This window comes from Biomphalaria glabrata, chromosome 13 (assembly GCF_947242115.1).
Source record: "Biomphalaria glabrata chromosome 13, xgBioGlab47.1, whole genome shotgun sequence".
Classification (NCBI taxonomy): Eukaryota; Metazoa; Mollusca; class Gastropoda; family Planorbidae; genus Biomphalaria; species Biomphalaria glabrata.
The window spans coordinates 25547113-25568663 of record NC_074723.1 but is presented as its reverse complement, the minus strand read 5'-3'; the positions used below and the strand labels follow the sequence as shown (position 1 = coordinate 25568663).

At 34.5% G+C, this 21551-nt stretch overlaps 1 protein-coding gene across 8 annotated transcripts in view; it reads right to left on the bottom strand.

Moving 5' to 3' along the window:
• The window catches only part of LOC106074013 (high affinity cGMP-specific 3',5'-cyclic phosphodiesterase 9A-like), a 132361-nt gene that overhangs the window by 8430 nt on the left and 102380 nt on the right, over positions 1 to 21551 (bottom strand). For 4 of the 8 annotated variants that reach the window (XM_056009101.1, XM_056009096.1, XM_056009095.1 and 1 more), the window contains 12 exons: positions 21094 to 21240; positions 20347 to 20434; positions 14551 to 14653; positions 12535 to 12674; positions 11966 to 12107; positions 11428 to 11523; positions 11173 to 11295; positions 10189 to 10349; positions 5057 to 5159; positions 4499 to 4603; positions 1553 to 1657; positions 774 to 920 (listed from right to left, as the gene is read on the bottom strand). In XM_056009101.1, the coding sequence (XP_055865076.1) occupies positions 774 to 920; positions 1553 to 1657; positions 4499 to 4603; positions 5057 to 5159; positions 10189 to 10349; positions 11173 to 11295; positions 11428 to 11523; positions 11966 to 12107; positions 12535 to 12674; positions 14551 to 14653; positions 20347 to 20434; positions 21094 to 21240 (1460 nt within the window). The remainder of the gene's footprint in view (positions 1 to 773; positions 921 to 1552; positions 1658 to 4498; positions 4604 to 5056; positions 5160 to 10188; positions 10350 to 11172; positions 11296 to 11427; positions 11524 to 11965; positions 12108 to 12534; positions 12675 to 14550; positions 14654 to 20346; positions 20435 to 21093; positions 21241 to 21551) is intronic. The other 4 variants (XM_056009098.1, XM_056009102.1, XM_056009100.1 and 1 more) reach the window with 3 other exon arrangements.

The window sequence follows — 21551 nt, the reverse complement described above, 5'->3', positions numbered from 1 at the left end:
TTCCACAGCATAAAGCAAACACATAAGGACAAGAAAATGCAGTTTATAAGATTACTATTCATATTAAATTATGTCTAATGTATAAAGCATACTAAATAGATTTTTTTCTCTTTAAAAAAAATAGTAAACATTTGTTTGTGTGTAAATATTGTACTTAGTTTAACAGAACTTACATAGCTTAACAATACAAATATAAAAACAAAAATTTTTGACAAAAAATCTACAAAAGTTTACATAAATGTGTAAAAAATATGGAAAACGGTAGTCTCCCCTAAAAAAGAGCCTCAAGTGTTTGAGTGTTTAATAGTAAATAGTTGTAAAAGTGGTGTATTTTTATGAAAAAACTGCTTGCATAAGTGATTTAAAAATTAGATTTTTCACTTTCAGAAAAGAAAAAAGTAGCCGTTGCATCAGAACTTTGAATGGTCTAAAATATTGTAGGATTTTCACTATCTTTTCTAGTTTATGAGATCTAAACGGGACAGACAAACAGGCATTTCCCACAAAACTAAAGCGTCTTTTCTCCTTTCGGGGCCACTAAAAAAAAGAAAAGCATAAACTTTGAATCTCTTATTCAATGACTGGTTAAGCTCTTTTTAATGTTATCTTAATGTGTTCTCAAATTTTACAATAAAAATGTATAAATAAAATATTTTTAACATTGTGTAAGCTTGATAGTTTTCGTTAGCTATGAGGTTTTAACATTTTTTTTGCAACCTAAAACTGTATATTATTATATTTTTTCTTTGAAATGTGCTCATCAAAGTACTCACCTCAAGCTGTGGGAAAAGTTTTCCAACAGTTTCAAACAATGGAAGTAAAACAAACTTAATGAAACCAATTTGGGAAGAGGATTTGGAAACCTTTTCTCTGTCCATAAAAGGTGCTACAGGCAAACCTTCCAACTTTTCTAGATCACTCTGACAAATATAAAGATCAATCAATCAAAAAAAGTTAGGTTGGATTTCTACAAAAAAATCATTAACTAAAGTAAATACTAAGGATAGATGTAATTTACTATTATAAATACACTGCAGAATCATATACTATAATGTGTTTGCATTACAATACTGAAGTAAAAAACAAACAAGAATATATATATATATAAATATATATATATGGTGTCTTTAAATACACACATACACATGTGGAGATGTCAAGATTAAAACACAAGTATAAATATTATTTAAAAAATATAAACTTCAAGTATAAATTGTAGCCCTCTAGACTTAGTTAAGTAAAATGAAAAGCTATGGTACATTAAATCAAACTGCTTGGTATTATTACTTTAATTGGAATACTATAAATGTTTATTGACATTAATTATTTGATCTTTGCCTACATTTGAATTCTTTATATATATTTTATATTAGGTATATTTAAAAAATTATTTTTTTAAAATTAGATGCTGTCCTCATGGATACAGGACTTGAATTTAAGGCTAACCAAATATTTATTGAATTTTTTACTATGCCATTAACCATTGTTCTACATTGCCTCTTCTCACTGACTTTCAAGATCACCAAGATATGTGATCTGAAGAAAAGCTAACCTGATTAAAAAATTCTTGCAGTAAACATTCTAACCAAGGTTCAGCCACTGCTATAGGCCGGGCTTCATTGGATATGTCTGCAACCTTTATCAAGATCATCATAAGCTAAAAGTGAAATCAAAATTAAGGAGGAAATACAAAAAAAAAATAACACAAAATAAATGTCAACACAAGATTTTGACCAAAAAAACAACATTTTAAATATTTAAAAAATTCCAAATATTTCATTTACTTGTATTAATGTCTGAATCTATAGAAGGTTTTTAAGTGGAGGCTTTCCATAATTGCCAAATCTTATAAAAGCAACTGGATTGATTACAAGAAAGCTTACAATTTTTGTTTTATTTTTATAACAAATCAACTTTGAAATAAATCCTTGTTTAGTATTTCAAACAATATGTGGAAATTTTTTTTTTGTTAAAGAAAACAAAAACAACAACCAAAAATAAAATAAAACAAGCATCATATGTCAAATGTTTACAAGTCAAACAATAAAATGTATTGCGAACATTGAATAAGCAGCAGTGAACTAAGAAAAAACAAGATTACAAAGACAGTTTGTGTGGAAACACAAACTCAAAATCGGCCCCAAAGTGGTCCACCCTGGAAGGAAATAAGGCAGGTTTCAATATTTTCAGAAGAATATCGGTATTAAATTCTATCAGAAGTGGTCCACCCAGGCAGGTAAAAAGGCAGGTTTAAATATTTTCAGAAGGAATATCATAATGAAATTCTATCAAAGGCAAATGACAGAGAAGAATGGGGAAAGAAGGTTGACAGATTCTGTATGGTGCCTCAAAGGTCCAGCAGACCAAGGGATAAGTGAAAGTGAATGTGAAGTTAGATGTGAATCTGTCCTAACTGATGTTTTATAATGAGTGTCAAACTATTTTGTAAAGGGTCAATCTCTTATTCAAAGCCTGAAGGATGAATTATCTCCATAGAAGACAAAAACATTTACTTAGTTTTGTGTTTCAAGTTAATTACTTATTGTTTTTAATTATGTCCAACTTATTTGCATAGTAAATAGATTTTTCTCTTTAAAACAAAAAGTTAATTTTTTTTTATAAAAGTAGTATTTAGTATGACAGAACTTACATAACTTAGCAATACATTTGTAAAAAATAATATTTTTTTAATCAAAAATCTAAAACCATTTGCATAAATGTGTTTAAAAAATGGTAAATAGTCATCTCCCTTACTAAAAAGCCTCAAGTGTCTGTTACTATTAATAGTGAATAGTTGTAAAAATGGTGTCTTTTATTAAAAAACTGCTTGCATAATTGATTTAAAAAATTAGATTTTTCGCTTTCAATAAATAAAACAGTAGCCGTTGCATCAGAACTTTGAATGATCTAAAATATCATGATGTCCGATTTTCATTTTCTCTTCTGGTTTCTGAGCTCTAAATGGGACGGACGGACAGACGGGCCACACAAAACTAATAGCATCTTTTCCCCTTTCAGAGGATGGGGGGGGGGGGGGGGGGGGCCGCTAAAAACAACAACATGTATTTAAACAAAATATCACTGTGAATTTCATGGTATTTAACCTTTTTTTTTTCAGCTAAATAGGCAGATTTATAGATCTTAAGTGATAATTTTTTAAAATACAAAAACATAATAATTATTAGTTTAACTGTGAAACTCCCTACAGTTTTATATCAGCAGTTCTAAACCTTTTTAATCGGCTACCCCTACTATGCAGCATCCCCAGCTTAAAATTATTTGAGTTCATAAGCCTAATTAACTGTGCTTTTGATAATGTTATCAAATCTTTTTCATAATGTAAATATGTATTGCCAAAGCTTTATGTTTAACTATGAAACAATATGTCATTTTATTTTGTCTGATAAATATTTCTGCAAATAACCAAATCACAAATAAGTGAAAGTATTTCTTTATGACTTGAAATTATTGACTTTCATATTACAATATGCTTTTTCAATATATTCATGTTGGCCACATATACACCAATATGCCTAATGTTATTTCTAAAATACTGGGTATCCTTGTCTGCAAACTGCAAATGACATTATAGTTATTTCAGCTTCATAGTTTCTAGTTAAAGAACAATATTACAAATGGCGCATTAGGTTTTTTAAGTTATGCTTTAACTATTGAAGCAAAAAATCATCATTATATTTTCTTTTGTAATATATAACCTTCAATAACATGGACTATAAAATGATGGTGTATTATTAATTATAATTTTAAATTATAATTATGAAATTTTTGTAATCGTTACCATAGTAATTTATATGATTCGGCAATGCAGAAACTATGCATTATATAAAAATGTACAGATATTTAAACTGTTAACTATTTATGCTGTGACGATTAATATTTGGAAATAATTCAGAAATCACAATTACAAGACAAAAAAAACAACATATCCTCAACAAATCCTCACTCAACCTAAAGGTTGAGAACAGCTGTTTTATAATGTGTTAAGGACCATAATCTGTTCAAATTATAAACTACAGCTTAACATGAATGGATTCTAACAATGCAAATGTATCATAAGGAGACAATAAAATGTAAAAGCATATAGAAAACATAAAGTAGAATATGGTACAGACAGTTTGGGTGGATATATAATAATAGATAGCCTACATTGACACACCTAGATATTGGACTATAGAAAAATATTACATCAAACAAATAATTTCAATTTTCAAAGGGAGCAAATAGAAAATAGTTTTGAATTTAAATTTTGTTATATGTATGTATTTCTTTATCTTCCATAATCATAATCTAAAAAAAGGACTTTTTTTCAGTTTTCTTTTTTAAGTTGCTTCAGTAATCAAGTTTGCAACATTTTTTTTGATTCCTTTGAAAACTTGAATAATGTATAATGTGCTGATACTGCAACACACACACACAAATACTGCCAGAAAAACAAGCTTCTAACAGATTGATAAATAATAAAATTCTATCTTCAAACCTGATTAAAAAATTCAGTTAATAAACAGTCAAGCCATGGCATAGCCACAGAAAGTGGACGAGCCTCATTGGAAATGTCAGAAACCTTCATGAGAACCATCATCAGCTATTGTAAATTAAACAGGATTAGTTCAGACATGAACATAAAGGGCAACAGAGCTTAAAGAAAGGGATGAATATCTAAGCATTGATGCAAAGTCCTTCGAAATTACAATATTGATCTTAAGTCTCTCTCTTTTACAGAATTATCTCTCTAACTTCAAGGTAGAGAGTTTATCAGATAAAATGATAGAAGATATTATTTTGTAAGTCAAAGTACTGGAACAAAGTTGACAAATGATTTTGATAAATGAGAGATTAACTGAATCATATTGAGTTTAACATGAAAATAACAGGTAACAGTTCTCAGAATTATCAGTTACATCATATACAATTTAAAATGACACAAAGAAAAAGCTTACAATGTAAGAATGTTTACTTCACTTCAATATATTAAGAGATGCATTTCTAAAGAGTCCTAAAATGCCATTGTAGCAGTCAAATCTCAACATCAACTTACCACTGATTTGTGTTCCTTATCATTAAAATCAAAGTGAGGTATAATTGTTTTGAAGGAGTTGAGTATCTCATTATGCTTGGCCATATCTGTTGCTAATATGCATCTAGTCAAAATTTAAAAACACTTTGTAAACAATGAAATTAATAAAAATGTGTAAAGCTAAATATCATTTCATTCTCTTTATGTCTCTATTTAAGTCTAGGGACATCGGTGTGGCCAACTCTTAGAAAGGATAAAATAAAACAAGAAAAACAAAAAAAATCTTATTTAAAAAAAAAAGCTTATATAGAAATGAAGACAGAATCTAGATCAGTTCTAAGTTCAAAATGATGTAAATAATGTCATAGTTGTTTTTTTTCGCTACCAAGAAGAGCTAATAAAATAAATTGTTCTTTTCTATATAGTTAAGAATAGTTCATGTGTTACTGATTAATTGTTCCAATAGTTCATGGAACACCAATTCAAGCCCCACAGAACCCTAGTGTTCCCAGGAATACAGTTTGGAAAACAATAGAGTTGTAGAATATTTGCATTACACAAATAACAAACTAGTGTTTAAGAGGGAAGACATATTAGAAACTCCATTTATTATGTAAACACAAGCGGTGTTGCACTGAAGCGCTAGTGTGCAAATGTACATATAATACCAATATGTTACATCTCTCTTCTTTAATTCAGAAAATCTATTTATCAGAATAACTAACAAACTAGTCAACTAAAAAGTCAATTCAGTTAATCACAAATCAAGTCTCTTGGGTTTACAAAATATTCTGCCTGAGAGTGTTATGTAAGGTTCATGTGGTCTAGAGCTGTTAGAAGAAGCAGTGTGTAGTGGCGGATCTACATCTAGCGTAGTTTGTAATCTTAGACTCTCTAGATATTGTGGTTCTGGTTGTTCTGAGATGTCATCTGGAAAGTCATATTTATTGTTAAATCTATTTGCTTTCTCAGAAGACTTTCCTGTTTCTTCTGTAGACCTGATTTCCCCTTTTGACATTATATGATCTAGGCTTTCCTTTCCTCTTGTCATAATAATGTTTCTGAGACTGTTTCTCTGAGTGAAAGTGTTTCTTCACCACCTTGAGATTTGGTGTCTTAGGTGTAAGTATTTCCTCACTCGAAGATAACAAATTTCTGGGTCGGCGTCCCATGAGTAATTGTGCTGGCAACAAATTAATATTAGTCAGTGGAGTTGTTCTGTAGTCTAATAGCGACAGAAATTGTCTTCGCTTTTCTTCCACAGTTTCTCACTGTCTGTATAGCTCTTTCAGCCTCGCCATTTGAACTCTGAAAATGAGGACTTGACATTTCATGCTCTGTTCCATATTATTTACAGAAATTCAGGAATTCTCTTGAAGAGATCTGTGGCCCACTATCTGACCTTAGTCTTCTAGGTATTCCATGGCATGCGAATATACTCTTCATTGCTTCGATGATATCTGATGTAGTTTCCTGTGACAGTTCTTTGACATCAATAAACTTTGAGAAGTAGTCAACTAGAGGTACATACTTTTCCCCTCAAAGTTAAACAGATCACACCCAACCATGCTGTATGGAAGGTCTGGTGTCTTGGTAGGTATTAGCAGTTCTGACACATTAAGATTCTGATGTTCAGCACACATGTTACAATCCCTGTCACTTCAATGTCTGGATTCATGCCTGGCAAAAACATGACTCTGGCTCTCTGCTTACACTTTACTATTCCTAAGTGAGACTTGTGAATCAGATTTAGCATGTATTTATGTAAGCTTGGTGACATGACTATTCTCAGACCTTTGTATATAATACCATCCGAAGTTGATAACTGGTCTCTTGAATCCCGCTATAGCCTGACTTCCATTGGATTCTCACTTCTTGTGTCTGGCCAACCAGTCATAATTACTTCCCAAAGCATTGACAGTTCTTTGCTTGTACAGTCTTGAATTTCACTGTATTTCAAATCACTTACAGAGATCATATGCATTGAATATCATTATTTGGTAGATGTGCAAGAGAAAGTGTATCAGAGATAAACATTTCCTTTCCTTTTCTGTAACAGACTTTCAGATCATACCACTGTAGTCTCATTAGCATCTTCTGTATTCTCATTGGTGCGGACAATAACGGTTTCTTGAAGATTTGCTCCAGAGGTTTGTGATCATTATAAACTGTTACTTCTTTACCAAATATGTATCAGTGAAGTTTGCTTGTACTATACACAATTATTTCCTTCTCAATTTGAGCATATCTTGTTTCTGTGTCTGTGAAAGCTCTTGATTTGTATGTAATTGTACGACCATCCAGGAGTAATACTGCTCCCAGTTCATCTTTACTTGCATCACATTCTATCTCTACATTCTTGTTGACATCATAATATGCCAAAACTGGAGGGTTTGTACAAAGATGTTTCAACTCTTCAAAACTCTTGTTTTGTTCATGATTCCATTGAAATTCTACTTCATCTATTAGAAGCTTTCTTATTGGATCATCTGCATGACTTAGATTAGGAATAAATTTTGCTAGGTACTGAATTAAACCTAGAGATCTTCTGATTCCATGTTTGTCTTGAGGAGCTGGCATGTCAATAATTGCCTTTATCTTTGCTGGATCTGGTTCTAAATCATTCTCGAACAAATTATGACCCATATAAGGTACTCTATTTTGCCTTATCTTGCACTTGTCATAGTTCAGCTTTAGATTGTACTCTGTTGCTCTTTGCATGACTTGTTTCAAAATGAGGTCATGATGCTCAATATCTCTACCAGCTACTAGAATGTCATCTATGATGACATATGCTCCTTCAATACCTTAAAGCATTTCATCCATAATTCTCTGGTAAATTTCTGGCACTGATTTGATTCCAAAAGGTAATTGTAACCATCTATATCTTCCTAGAGGTGTGTTGAATGTTGTGAGAAAAGAGGATTCTCTTTAAAATTTATTTGCATAAACCCTGACTTGGCATTGAGTACTGAGAATATTTTTGAGCCTGGAATATTAGTGATCACATTTTCAATAGTTTTCATTGGGTGATGTTCCCGTCTGATTGCTTTATTGAGATCTCACTTTCTCTTTCCTGAACGAAATAACAATGGAGCTAACCCATTCAGTAGGTTCATGTACTGGAGTAATTAACCCACCAGCTTGCATTTCTTTAAGTTTTTCTTCAACTTTCTTGCATAGCAATGCTGCTAAGCAACATGGTGGATGGATAACTCCTTTAGCATTTTCCTCTAACTGAATCTTATATTCTCCTGGCAGTGTTCCAGTTGTTTTTAGCATCTCAGGAAATTCTTTTTGTAACTCGTCTTCTGCCTTGGATTCTATGCTGTTTGTTCGTTGTAGTAGTCTTAAGCATTCTGCATTGTCATCACTCAAAATGTTCTCTTGATTAAGGTCTGCAACCTCAAACCTTGCTTTCACCTCTGTATTGTTTTTTAAAGGTAGCACCACTACTCCTAAAGTCTTAATGATGTGATTAGTGTAAGACTTGAGTGACTTTGCTGAATAAATAAGTTTTACATTGTCTTTGAGCTTTTCAAACTCTGATTTGACAAGAATGTTACATCTTGCACCAGTGTCAATACGGAAAATTAATGTCTTGCCATGTACAACTAGTTTTACAGTCCACTTGTCTTCAACGCATAGAAGTTCTTAATTTTACCATTCTTAGACTGGCAACTAGCAGTGCTAATAGGTACAATATTTTCATCCCTGTGGCTGTCAACATCTACCATATTAGGGTTGTGTCTTTTTCTGCACATTTGAAACCAGTGTTTTTTACTTTTGCAGAAATTGCATATTTACTACATAATTTATCTGAGATGTCTTTAACATTAGACTTTTGCTTGAGTACATTGTGTGACTGTTTCTTAATTGCTAGAACTTCTTGGCCCCTAAACATTTTCACTTGGCTTTGCGACATCTCATATTGTTGTCCAATTTCTATAGCCTTTCTAAGGGTCAACTTCTGTCCCTGATCAAGTAGTCTTAATTGTACCTTTTCGAGTATGACTCCACTAATGATCAAATCAATAAGTATGTAATCTGGATAGTCATACTCACAGTCCGTAATGAGAAGCTTTAGGTCTTTAACAAAGTTATCAAAACTTTCTCCTTCTACCTGCTTTCTCTGATGTGCTCTAAATCTAGACACTCTTTTATTTTGTCTTGGCCTTATGTAGTCTTCTATTTTCTTTAATAGTAATTGTAGATCTCCCTCTTCACTATCAGTAATATTTAGAGTTTTGTAAACCTCACGGCCTTGTTGACCTATCCACATTCCCAGCCATCCGGCCTTTTGTTTACTATCAGCACCAGGTAACGGTCCTTTGAAATAAAAGCTCACCTGCTGTTGAAGCCTTAAAAACTCTTGAAATAGATCTTTTGCAGACCAATTCAATATTATAAAAAGAAGTCATTATTAGATTAATAAAAACCTTTGTCTGGACAGCTTTTAAGTTTTACTCTGACAACATGTAGAATACTTGTATTACACAAATAACAAATTAGTGTTTAAGAGAGAAGACATATTAGAAACTCCATTTAATATCTAAACACAAGCAGTGTTTCACTAATGCGCTAGTGTGCAAATGTACATATAATACAAATATGTTACAAGAGTAGCACCATTTGTAAAATTTCAACTTATTTGGGCCAATATTAGAATAGCCATCCTTTATTTAGAAACTCTCAACTCAAGATACCATAAAAGAACTAGAACAAATACAAAATAGAGCTTTGAGATTTATAACAAATGAATATTCACATTTGATTAGAGTAACACCATTAGTAAAATCACTAAATTTAGTGACACTTCAGAACTGAAGAATAAAAAGTAAAGTAGCAATAATACATAAAACTCTGAACCATAACTTATAAATACAGAAACTAAAACCTAATAAATACTCCTTCTTTCCTAGTGCATGAATTGATTGGGTTGCCTGAATCAGCCAGGAAAACCAACAACATTAGCAGAGTTTTAGTCACTGAATAACATTGATGACTAGACCAACACATTAATAAAAATGTGTAAGACATAATTATCTTTGAAGTAATGTCTGTAATTTATAGGATATGATAAGATAAGAGTAAGTTAATGAATAGAAACATTGCCATAGTAGAACATCCTAAATGAATTGGTTCAGATTTACCTTATCATACCATCCCTGAATCTTTTAAATTGATCTCTTGTGAAATCTTTTGTTATGTTCCATTTGTCTTTCTTAAGAATATCAAATGCAACAGCACAATGATGATTTTCTAGAGGTGATATGTCGTTGTAGCGTAATGCAAGTTCTGTTTTGGCATTTATCTACAATAATGGACATAAAAAAAAAATGACACAAGAGTTTATGTTAAGTCTGGAATATAAACATTTTAGGTACATTAGCATAAGTTTATAAGATTTTTTAAATTTTAAATTTCAAAATGAATGTCAAAACTAAGCAATTGTATCTTTATAAGTAAATACAATGGAATCAAAGACATTGGCATTATTATTAAATACAGTGGAATCAAGATAATTATCACTTGCATAACTCAAAAATCTGCTTAATTCATTTTTTTTTTGGTACTTTTTACCAGTCCATAACAAGTCAGTCATTAATCCTTCAAACTACTGCTATATATAAATGGATTTCTACATCACATTTTATGTTTGTACAAAGTGAATAGTATTTTAGATAATTTAAAGATTTGGACTGCTCTAGAAAGGTCCAGTCTGGGTCTGTGAGCCAGGTGAGTGACAAATCCTAACAGACTCTCACTTCTCCCATCTTCCCTGCAGACACTGCACTTTAATCATTATCACTTGCTAAATTGCTTTTTTTCTTAGCTGTAATCAGAAAGGTATCAAACATTTTTTTTCAAGACAAATTTCTTTGTTGTCAAGAAAATAAAATAGGAAGGACTTCCACTAAAAAAATAAACTGCCCATGAAAGAAAAAAAATAGTATTCCAGCGAAAGATTTGTCCATAATATTGACAAACAATTAGCAAACATAAAATTCAAATTTGAGGGAAGTAATTTTGAAGGATACTCATTTGATTCAGTTATTTCCATTGATGAAGTGTTACCCAAACTCTTGATTCACTAGCCATTGGAAAGAATCAGATTCCACTGTATTCTCAAGTACCTGGTAAGCATTATTGTATCCAGGATGGTCAAGATCATGGCAGATAGCTGATGTTAGAAGTGTAAATATTTCTAAAGTATCCAGTTTTGATGGTAGATCTATAAGCCAAGTTAAACCATACATCTGGAGATGGTATCAAGATGAAACAATAAGTTGTTTAATGTTTGATTTCAAAAACTGATGATGGAATTCATAGTATGCAACCAGAGCTTAAATATTTTGTTTAAAGTACAGATCACTATGTGACAAACCTACCATCTGAGCTACCATAAAGCAGTGTTTAAAATTGTGAAATGGTACCACATTGTAGTTACGATAAACTTCATAGAGCCATTCATGGAGCACATTTATCTGAAATATGTCAAGTACAGGAATTGTATTTTTAAACCGACACATGTGAAAAAAAAAGACATTTCAAGTATCAAAGTTTGTTGTTGTTATTGTTTAACTTTTATATATTTTTTGTTTCTTTTGTCCAACTAAAAATTTTGCAGTTAACATCCACCTATTTTTCAAACTTAAAATTTAAAATGTGTAAGATAAATAAAGAGACATGCGATTGAAAGATCAGAAATATATCCAGACATGACAGTCTGATTTCTACTTTGAGTAAGGTGAATAGAACTTCAACAGAAATGACATATTTATGTGTTTAATTCTCATAAATCCTAAATAAAATGTAACTAACAATTCATAAATGTGCTGTGTTAAAAAAATAATTATAACATTCCATTCTTCCTTCTTTCCAGACATCATCATTTTGACTAATGTAAAAGTGTAATGTATTACTTACATCAATATTAAGTTTAGATATTAAATTCAAATCTATGTACATCTGACGTAACAGTATCAACATTTCTGGATCATCCCACTGCCAGTTGTCAAAAGATTGTTTTCTTAATTCTAGTCTCACTTCATCACTTACATGGACTTTACTATTGACAACAAACAAAACACAACAAAAATTATGTCAAAAATAAAAATATAAAAATAAAATATCAGCCACTGATAGAACAAACGATTGAACATCAATTATTATTATTTTTTTAGAAGTATCCATTATTTTTTGAGACAAAAGGAAATGGAAATAACACTGACAAAATAAATTGCCTTTAAGTAGGTTTGATATACTTTGAAACTTTTTATTTTTACTGTTTTTCAAGAAGCATAAACATTGCAACCTATACCAAAATTCTGACAAACCTTTGAAAGTATTAACACAGACATTGTTAGAATAAACAATTTAACAAATTGCAAAAACCAATTTTAAGCTATCAATGCTGTCCTTAATTGTTATAGGAAAATATATATTAAGTTAGATGCGTATAAAATGTAAGTAATGAAGGAGAAAAAAAAACGTACGTAAATTTCATAAAACGTTCATACACACGTCGATGGTGAGCCTCCATTTTTCTTGGTGAAGACTTTTTATGCCAAAATGGCTGTGACATTCCAATGGATAAATCTTTGGATAAACCTAACCAGCTTAGGTGAGCTACATTCTGAATTAATTAAATATAAGAAGAATTTTGAATGAATGAACTTGAAGTACATTATGAAAATAATGAAATATAAGATACATTTCATTCTGAAATTGATGAAACAATATGAAATACATTCTGAAATCTCTTTGAAGTAAATAGAACCAGGATGGCTGCTCGGTAATGTGGTATGTGCTCTAGGCTGTTGTTTGATGATCTGGATGGCCCTGGGTTTGAATCCTGCATGTCACCAGTCCCCACCAGGTTTGAGCTAGGCTATAATACAGTTGACTCTTGATAATATGAGTGACCGGGGCGGATTAACAAAACACATTGGATTACAAAAGGTTAACAGTAGTTAAAAAATTTAATTGTATAAGTCAAGAAACTTCTATTTATGTTGTAATAAAATATTGATATTCTCTAAGACTTTCAAGGGTATAAAAAAAGAAAATACAAAATGAAACATTTATTCATTTAAAAAATTTAAAAAATGTAATTTCAGCTTTAAATGCTGTACTACTTTACAATTAAAGCCTAGCAGCTTTTAAATGCTGTACTACTTTACAATTAAAGCCTAGCTACATTCTAAAATACATGTACTACAGTATCTGTAACATAATGGGGAAATAACTTTTTTTTAGTAATTGTAAAGTTAGGAGTGATTCCCCTTGAGAAGTTTATATAAGGCCTTGCAATGTGTATTTAGTTACCACTTGCTCCTGAGTTACCAGCTTGACCACTGGACCTGTGATGTGTACTGTATATATTTTTTTCTGTTAGTTATTGGTCGTGTGTCTTGGGGGAAGTGTGCCCTGCTTTGGAGATCTTTGGGATAAGTATATCTTTAATCATAATTGTATTTTATATATTGTGATTAATTAAGAGATATAGCCTCAAATGATTTCCAGGCAGAATATTTTAACATTATGTTATGCATCCTAGGGTACTCCCAAACGTGACATTTTTCTAGCCTTGTCTCTGATGGATTCAACTTTGTATTGAATCATCCGATAGGCCTTACCAAACGGGATTCCATGAAGCTTATAGGTTTCCCTGAAGCTTATAGTTCATCATGAACCTTTATCTTTTTTTTTGGCTGAAAGTGTCTGTGTTGGCTTGAAGCCTGTAACTCCAGAGTGGCCAAAAGTGGTTATGTGTTGACCTGAGGCCTGAGACCTTCATTTTGATTACACTGATATGTGATTTCCTGAGTTCAACAATAGATTGTGTATTTAGTTGTAACATATGACTTGGGCGGTTTGCCATACTACTTTTGATTGCAAAACTTTTGTCTATTTTGTGTTGAGAAGGCCTGTGAGTTGACGGCCAGTTTAATTAGCACATTTATTTCACTTTCCTTTTTGAAATAAACTATTTATATATATATGCTTACCTGCAACTTTGTTAAGTCATGTTTTGCATACATTAGTTTAATTGTATACCTAGACGATATACTTAATAACCTATAAAATACAAGTAGGGGACAATATGCCACTGGACGAATGTGCCAGCACACCTTTAATACTGATCTGTGGATCTAAAATACCTAAATCTAGCTATAAGGTCTTATGGGAGCTCGTTATTAACAATAAAGTCACACGGAGACTGTTATTGATGATATATCTCATAGACTACCTTTAGGTTTACCTGCTACTAGTTAATACAAATTTGTCACATTGGTTCATGAGTACTCTTTATACGAAATGTCTATATGTAACATTGCCATTTGTATGTAACAGTATCCAATAATTATAGGCCTTTACATCAGCACCAAGTAGGATTACTGAGTGTGTCAGAGGATTTTATGTGTAGGACTATCAAGAGTCAACTGTAATCTTCAAATGTGAAGGAACATCTAAAACATGTCAAAAAAACAATCAAAAATAATAAATACCTCTAGTTTTTCTTTAAAATGATCCACTTTGGTTTTGAGATCATACAAAGAATCTGGCATTTCACCATTATCTATATAGACTTTCTTTTCTAATGCTGACAGCCTGGATAATACACAAAGAGACTTTAGGAACACACAAATAATAAAATACATTTATTGTGATTCTATTTGTCCCATTTTTGTTTTGAGAGCTGAGATATTTGGTTACCCAACAAAATAGCAATTTAAATGATAGAAAAGCACTGACAAAATAAGGTGGAACTTCTAGACAAAATAACTCCACCAAAGAGGTCATAATGACCTCTATACCTGTCCCAAGTCATAATAAAGAGGAGGGCCAGGCAAAGGGCTAGCAACGCCACCCTGGAAACTAAATAGAGCTATTCAGCTACACAAAGTCAACAAAAGTGATGAAAAACAAAATAGCATGGACTTATTCATGATATATAATCAGTACTGGATTTTAGTAAATCAAGACCCTGGGCTGGATTTTGTGGATGCCCCTGACCTCTTTTAGCTTCAATAACAATGAAACTTAATATTAATAAATCTAACACTCAGCCATAGTTCTGAAAAAAAGAGTATTTGTAAATTTAATCTTATTTGTCTGGTTTCTTTTTGTTTAACATACATACTTTGTTAAAATGTATACATCGTTAAAATGTCAGCCTTTTTAATAGTGAGACCCTGTATGGCTGAACACATATGCACTATCGTAAAGCCGTAAAGATGTGTTATATATATATATATATATATATATATATATATATATATATATATATATATATATATATATGTATATATATATATATATATATATATATATGTATATATATATATATATATATATATATATATATATATATGATTTGATTTTTGATTTGAGGCACATCAGCACAATTTAGGCCATGTCATGCCTGCAGTCCCTTAAGGACTACTCTCTCTCTAAACAACAAGGGTCAGATTCTATACAGTCATATCATTAAAATCAAGGTCTATTCACAGTTAAAATAGTAAAGGTAGTAAAAATTTAATTATTTGGTAATAATCTAATGTAAATAGTACATGTTCACAAATTCATAAATCAGATAGATAGATAGATAGACCCACTTCCCGGATAAAGCCCAGTACCTTCCCAGGGTCGACATTATCAAATAGTGTTTTTAAATTAGTGGCTCTAAAATATTTCTCCCTGACATCCTGGTATCTGGGGCAATCAACAAGGATATGTTCCACGGTGAGGCGAGAGTCACAGTACTCACAAAGTGGGGCTCCTCTCTCTTCAGCACAAAAGAGTGCGTGATGTAGGTGTGGCCAATCCTAAGTCTGGACATGGTCGTGCTACCACGCCTTGTCAGACCCTTAGATGTGGGCCGCCACCTGACATCCGCCACAATCTGCCTGAGTTTACTGTGAGTCTCAGCCTCCCATCGGTTCTGCCACTCTCGATAGGTGGCAGAGGCAATACTTAGTCTCAGGTCCGAGCAGGGAATTAGGGTTCCTGACTTTGCTTCTCTGTTTGCAGATTCGTTTCCCTCAATGCCAACATGGGAGGGGACCCAGATGAAGGTGATATTTCTACGGTCGGCTGTTATTTGGTCCAACAGCTTCAGGCTCTTATGTACCAATGGGATGTCAGTCTTCATCCGCCCCAAAGCTTGCAATGCAGATTTGGAGTCGGAGTAGATTATAAATTTCCTCCTTTCTGATGCTTTAACGGCCATAAGTGCAAGCGATATTGCATGCAATTCGGCCGTAAAGATGGAGCAGCCATCGGGGAGTCTACGGGAGATTGTTTTTGTTCCGTCCATTTTGGATCCGTCTGTGTAGATGGTGCCACAATCTCAGTAGCTCTCCTGCAGTTCCCTAAAGTGGGCTTGTAGTATGCTTGGGTCTGTATTTTCTTTTCTGGATTTTAGCTTGACTATATACTGCATTGCAAGCTTTTTCATTCTCATATCCATGGGGAGTTCTCCAGCCTCCACATGGAGACTTAAGATAGGTGATGTACGAAACGCGCCGAGACAGAGACGCAGGGCAGCATTTTGTATTGGTTCCAGTACGACTTCCTTGCTGCTCCATATATTATGGATCCGTAGTCTAGCTTGGATCGAATTAGACTCCGATAAAGCAGCAGCAAGGTATCTCTGTCAGCTCCCCAGTCCGTATGGCTGAGTACTCTAAGTATGTTTAATGACTTTTGGCATTTCTTCTTAAGTTCCTTAATGTGGGGGAAAAAATTAAATTTGGAATCTAAGGTGAGGCCTAAAAATTTTGTAGTTTTCACGACAGGGATCTTCTTTTTGTGTATAAATAGTTCAGGGTCTGGGTGGAGTCCCCTTAAATTACAAAAATGCATACTAACTGTTTTGGAGTCCGAAAATTTAAAACCATTATCGTTTGCCCAACCCTGAATTTTGTTTAAACATAACTGTAATTTTCTTTCTAAGGCGTTCATATTTTTCCCATAAGTAAAAATGACAAAGTCATCAACATACAAAGAGCACTCTATGCCAGGGGACAGAGCATTTATGATGCTATTTATTTTGATGTTGAACAGGGTGACTGACAGAATGCTGCCCTGGGGTACACCCATTTCCTGGTCATGAGTGTCAGAAGCGGAGTTGCCCACTCGAACCTGAAATTTTCGGTCTTTCAGGAATTCCCCCACAAAACGGGGGAGGTGTCCCTTAAGCCCCATAAGCTCCAGGCCACGTAGAATGCCATGTTTCCAGGTTGTGTCATAGGCCTTTTCTATATCGAAGAATACAGCTACTAGATGTTCTCTTCTGAGTAATGCATTTCTAATATAAGCTTCCAGCCTTACCAGGTGGTCCGCCCCTGCCGGAATCCACACTGGTAGTTGGAGATCACTTTATTCCTCTCCAGGTACCAGACCAGCCTTCTGTTACTCATTCTTTCCATGGTTTTGCAGATGCAGCTTGTTAGTGCTATTGGTCGATAGTTAGCTGGGTCAGAGCCGTCTCTTCCCGGTTTAGGTATCGGTATAACTGTGGCTTTCCTCCAGCTGTTTGGGAAAGCGCCTGTTTGCCACACACAGTTATAGACCCCTAGCAGGACTGCCAATGAGGGTTCGGGAAGGTGCTTGAGGAACTGGTAATGGATTTCATCTTCTCCAGGCGCTGTGTCATGTGACTTGTCCAGCGATTCCCTCAGTTCCTCAAGCGAGAACGGTTTGTTGTAGTCTTCATTGTTCTCTGACCTGAAATCAATGGGGTGTCTTTCCTCCCTGGTTTTGACTTTTTGGAACTCTGGCGTGTAGTGTGCAGTGGATGACTTTTCTGCTATTGAGGATGCAAGGCAGTCAGCTATTTCTCTGGGGGACGTGACAGTTCGTTCTTGGTTTTTCAGATGCCCTATTGCATTTGATTCTTTCCCTTTGATTCGCCTTACTGCCTTCCAAACCGCTCTAGCAGAAGTTTTGGCACCCAGACTGCCGACAAAACTTCTCCAGGAATTCCTTTTGGCTGACCGTATGGTTTGTCTAGCCTTTGCTCTAGCTATCCTGAATAGCTTTAGGTTTTCCTGGGAAGGATTCTTTATAAATGCAGCCAGTCGTTTTTTCCTATCGCCAATAGCACTTTTGCAAGCTGTATCAAACCATGGTTTACTAGGCCGTTTTGGATTTGCGGAGGTTAGGGGGACAACTTTCCTGACTATACTAAGTAGCTTGCTAGTAAAGGTATCAGCTGGGTTCTGTTCATCGAGGATATTTTCTGTGATATCCTCGGAGCATCTTTTTTTGGAATTGTTCCCAATCGGCCTTATTCAGTTTCCACCGCTGAGGTCGTCCCAATGAGGGGAGATTGTTAGTAATGATGATTGGGAAGTGATCACTTCCCCGTAGATCATTGCTAACTGACCATTTAAAGTCGTCCAGAAGTCCAGGGACGCATACGGTGAGGTCAATGCATGTGAGAGATCCAGTTCCTGGGTGCAAGTAGGTCGGTGATGCATCATTAAGTATGCATAAATCATGTTGGAGGAATATATCCTCCAGCATACGACCTCTTGTGTCGGTATTGTTGGATCCCCACATGGTGTTATGGGCATTGAAATCCCCAAGGATTATATAAGGCCGGGGGAGTTGTTTCAATAGGTCCTCCATGTCTGTTTGGTTTAATGGAGCGCCTGGTGGTAGATACAGGCTGCAGCAAGTGATAACCTTGTGAAGGGTTATCCTAGCTGCTACGGCCTGTAGTGTGGTCTGTAGTTCTACCCTCTCATGGGGGTACAGAAGGATACAGACTCCACCTGATGCTCTCTCTGCATTCTCAACATTCTTGCTGTAAGCACTGTAGCTTCGGAAGCTGATGCTATCTTTCAGAAATGTTTCCTGTAAGCAGACAGCTACAGGAGTCTCAGAGTCCATCAGTAGCTGCATTTCCTCATAATTGGCCTTGAGGCCTCTACAATTCCACTGTACAATTCTAGATTCCATGGCTTATTCTAGATGACCTACTTGGAGCTATTTGGCCTTGGGAGGCCCCGGAGGGGTTTCCCTTTATTCCAGTGACCTTGGTATTTTTATTCTTGGGTTTGGATGGAGAGGAGGACAACCCCCTTTTGGAGGAAGTCTTTCTCTCTGGAGAGGGGAGATCCCTCTGGTTAGAGCGGAGGTTATTTTCTCCTCTCTCACCTCGGGCATCCTCTCCGCTTTGATTTCTCCCCTTAGGGAGTTGGTCAACCTCTAATTCGGTAGAGGTTGGGGTGTCTGGCTGGGTTCTCTGAGGAGAACCTGTGTCAGACATGATGTCTCCGGGTTCTCCCGGAGTATTGGTTTTGACATGCTGCTCAGTCTCCATGCTCTCATCAGCGAGCACAGAGAACCTGTTCTTTAGCATGACAACAGGGCTTTCTTGTTTCTTCAGAGGTGTGTTCTTAGGCGGTGTTTTCTTATGAGTTGGAGGAGGAGGAGGGGGTGGTGGGGTCAATGTGTCCGTCTGTGTGGCTATGGATCTTCCTATCTTAGCAACAGCCTGGGCGTAGGTCTTTGTCAAGCCGAATTGGCCCTTGGGTAGGGCCAATACAGCCGATTTCGCCTGGCTGAAGGTACATCCATTTCTTGCCTTGTACTCCTGCACGGCAACCTCCTGTTTCCACACAGGGCAGTCCTTGGAGTAGGCTGAGTGGCCAGCGTGACAGTTTGGGCATTTGAACTGGGCTGTGCAGCCCTTGTCCTCATGACCCTCTCCAGCACATCTGGCACACACAGTGTTCCTCTTGCAGACTGCCACACCGTGTCCATAACCCTGGCACTTGAAGCACCTCATGGGGTTAGGTATGTAGGGCCTCACTGGAACTCGTAGTTATCCTGCCTTCACATACTCTGGCGGTGTCCTAGTTCCGAATGTGAGGATAATAGTGGCGGTTTTGACATCCTCACCATCCCTGCGCCTGGTAATGCGCCGGGCATGGGTGACTCCTTCAATGCTCTCCACTATTTCCTTCTCGGAACATTCTAGTAGGTCCCTAGAGTTGATTACACCTTACAGCCTTATTATATATATATATATTTGACATAAATCTAGATCTAATGATTATTACAATAAGCTTACAATTAACAAACAGCAATGAATGGTAAATGCTAATATCTCACTTTAATTTCCTGTTATAGTCTTCCATAAAGATTTTCTAGATACAAACATTATTCTTGAATCTTCCTTTGAACTTTCTAAAATATATTTTTTCCTGTTCACCAGTGCATTTACACAGCATGATTACAACTTGACTCTATTGCACAATAAATATCCAAATACTTTATAATAAACTTACCGTTGATCTATTGCAGTGATGTCCACAGTACCACTAGGTGGTCCCAGTAAACCGTTTTTATCTGTAAATATATGAAGTGATAGAAAACCTGGTTAAAGTAGACTAAAGTGTCTGCTGTCCAAAGAATATTTGTAACTATTAACAAAAAGGACAGTACATTTAGTGTAGTTAGTCTTGTTGAAGTACTTTGATAGTTATACATTAGGAAGTGAAGCATGATCAATTTATCAGAAATATGCAAGAAATATACTCTGGTGGTAATGTCACTAAAGTTTAGGCCAAAAGAGAAAAACAGAACTCATTTTAAATGCCAACAACTTTATCTTCATTAATGCTTAACTAAAATTTTAACAACTTAATTTTCACAAAGTTTTACTTAACTTCTTTCATTTATTGCTAGTGATGTAAAACAATGTGAAGGTCCATTTGTACATTTTTTATCACATTCAGAACAAATCAAAAAGCGAATAGTAAAATATTAATTTTAAAAGGAAAAAAAATATTTTCAAAGTAAATAAATGAAACAATATCCCCCCTCCCTCAACCTATCCACACCACAAAAAAAAGTAACCATGATACGTTTTTAATCACAAAACAAAACTGCTTAATTAGAGGAATAAAAAAAAAAAAGCAACAATGAGCAGGTTATAAATATTTGATCCTTAACAAATGTGACAAGGCCTGTTTACAAGAATTGTTTTGTTAAAAAAAAAAAACTCGTATGTTTCTATGTAGGTATAGACTTACTGCAATCAGCAGCTACAACTTCAAGCCTGTAACGAGAAGTTGGTGTGTTTTCTGGTAACTTGGGAGATATATTCACCAAATTTTTTCTTGTATTGTATAACTTGAGAATATCTGCAGGTCCAGCTTCAGCAGCTGCTCGGAAAGTTTCTAAAAAGACAAAACAAAATACAGATCAACTTACAGATAAACTTACAAATCAAGCATAAAACAAGTAGCTGCTTAGAGTTTCAACAAAATAAATAATGAATTGAGATTAGCAGCTACAAGTAGGTCTACTTTAGACCACTATGTGGCCAGTATCTATACCCATAATAATGATATGGAGAACAAAAAGTGGTCCTAATGTTTCCAAGTTGTAATTTTGTTCTGAATAACATGATCTACAGATGTATGAAACATGATCTGCAGATGTATAAATATGTCAAAATCTGCTATGATTGAGATAGGATGAGCAAAAG